The 1,747-nt window shown below is 54.9% G+C and overlaps 1 protein-coding gene across 1 annotated transcript in view; it reads left to right on the forward strand.

The window, feature by feature from the left end:
- Positions 1-1,008, forward strand: part of NCDN (neurochondrin) — a 3,262-nt gene extending 2,254 nt beyond the window's left edge. The window contains exon 5 of the mRNA XM_009318737.1: positions 277-1,008. Coding sequence (XP_009317012.1) covers positions 277-725 — 449 coding nt within the window. The 3' untranslated portion in view covers positions 726-1,008. The remainder of the gene's footprint in view (positions 1-276) is intronic.
- The last annotated feature ends 739 nt before the right edge of the window (positions 1,009-1,747 follow it).

Here is a 1,747-nt window from a genome sequence, read left to right on the forward strand (position 1 = left end):
AAGAGTTCCCACTGGCAAAGTCGCACATTGCTCTGCGTGGGCAGAGACCAGGTCTGGGTGGTTGGGCTGGCGAAAGCAAATACAAGGGAAACGGGTCCAGTTGCTGTCATTGGAAAAGTGACAAAAGCAAAAACCTGGAGGAGCAAGGAATATGCAGGAGATTCAGTAGGCTGATGGGGATGGTATTCTGCTCTCCCTGAAAGCCCTGCTGCAGACAGACCCACCGAAGGGTCCCTCCTTTGGCCGAACAAGCTCTGTATCGAGTCATTCATTTCCTTTCTCTTCCAGTTCTTCAGGGGACCCCGTCTGCCCAGGAGTTTTTCAGAGCCACCATTCGCTTCCTATCACAGGCCCACACCGCCCAAGCAGACCCCGGTAGCGACGGCTTGGCCGCGGCCGTGTCGCCTGCCTACGCGAGTGCCTGGGCTGACGTCCGTGAGCTCTGGTTCCTGGGGATGCAGGCCTTGGCCGGCTGCGTGCCGCTTTTCCCCTGGCTGCCGCAAGCCGTCCTCCAGGCGCGGTGGCTGGAAGGCCTCTCGGAGTTGCTGACCCGCGTCGCTCCAGCCTCGGTGGATTTTGAACTCGTCGCCGCTTTCCAGGGCGTGCTGGTAGAGCTGGCCAGAGCCAGCAAGCCGTGCAGGGACGTGATCCTGTCACACCACGGCGGGGAGTGGGCCAACCTTTACGGTATGGCAGCTTTGGAACAGTGTCTGTCTGAGCAGTGAAGAGCCAGCAGCACCCTGGGGTGGGAAATGAAGCCAGACACCTGCACAAGATCTGTTCAACATTTCTCACGCACCCTTTGGTGCCGGATGGGGACAAAAAACGTCTAAGTGACCAAACTTTCCGAAACTGGAGTGATGCAGCAGAGCTCAGCGGGAGTTGCACTGTCCACTACCTGATGTGCAGAACCGTTGCTGCCTCAGAACATTTGAACATGCACCTGCTTGACCTTCTGTCAGTATTTCTTTTTGAAAAAAAGTACTTTTTATCATTAAAGGTGTTTTCTGTTGCTTTGTTTTTCAAACTCATGCAGTGTCGGGATTTATTTCTGCCCAGAGCCCTGAGAGGTTGCCTGCTTCTCCCTTTAACATGCTCTCCCAATTTTGTCACAGTAAGCCCTTCAAGATGTCACCTTATTTTCTGTCAGAGGCCTGCACATGTCAGTAAAGTAACTCGGCATTAGATGTAGAAGGCTGCAAAAGGCACGAACAGGAAGAGCTTTAAAATTTACCAGTAGCAGTGAGGACAACTCTGACCTGTCTCCTTCTGGGGCGAAGTTGCACCAAGGCCCTTTTGCTGTGCTGTGGGACGACCCCCCCCTGCTCGTATCCATGTCATCCCACATTCATGCCTAGAAAACCTTCACAGCACCGCTTGCTGTTGCCCGGTTTGCCCTGTAAAACACCTGCACAAGGCACAGCCACGAGGGTTTGTATTTGCTCAGGCTCCCTCTCGCTGCAGGGATGGGATGTAACAGGGGGAGTTTTCCACTCCTGCAAGGCGAGGGGTTCAACCTGCAGAGGCCTTGGCCCTCTTTAGAGCCTTCGGGTAGGGACTGTGAAAGCAGAAATGCGTGAGTTACACCTCGCGGACTCGCTGCAGACCGGGGAGTAGTTTGCTTTACAGAAGAGAAAGGCCACACGTCCGATGGGGGAGTAAATCACTTGTACCACTGGCTTGGCAGCCTGGGCTGCCAGCGCTCGGGTACCCTGTGAGCCCGAGCGTAAGAACTCCCAGAAAGAGC

Source organism: Pygoscelis adeliae, unplaced genomic scaffold (assembly GCF_000699105.1).
Source record: "Pygoscelis adeliae isolate BGI_AS28 unplaced genomic scaffold, ASM69910v1 Scaffold382, whole genome shotgun sequence".
Lineage (NCBI taxonomy): Eukaryota > Metazoa > Chordata > Aves > Sphenisciformes > Spheniscidae > Pygoscelis > Pygoscelis adeliae.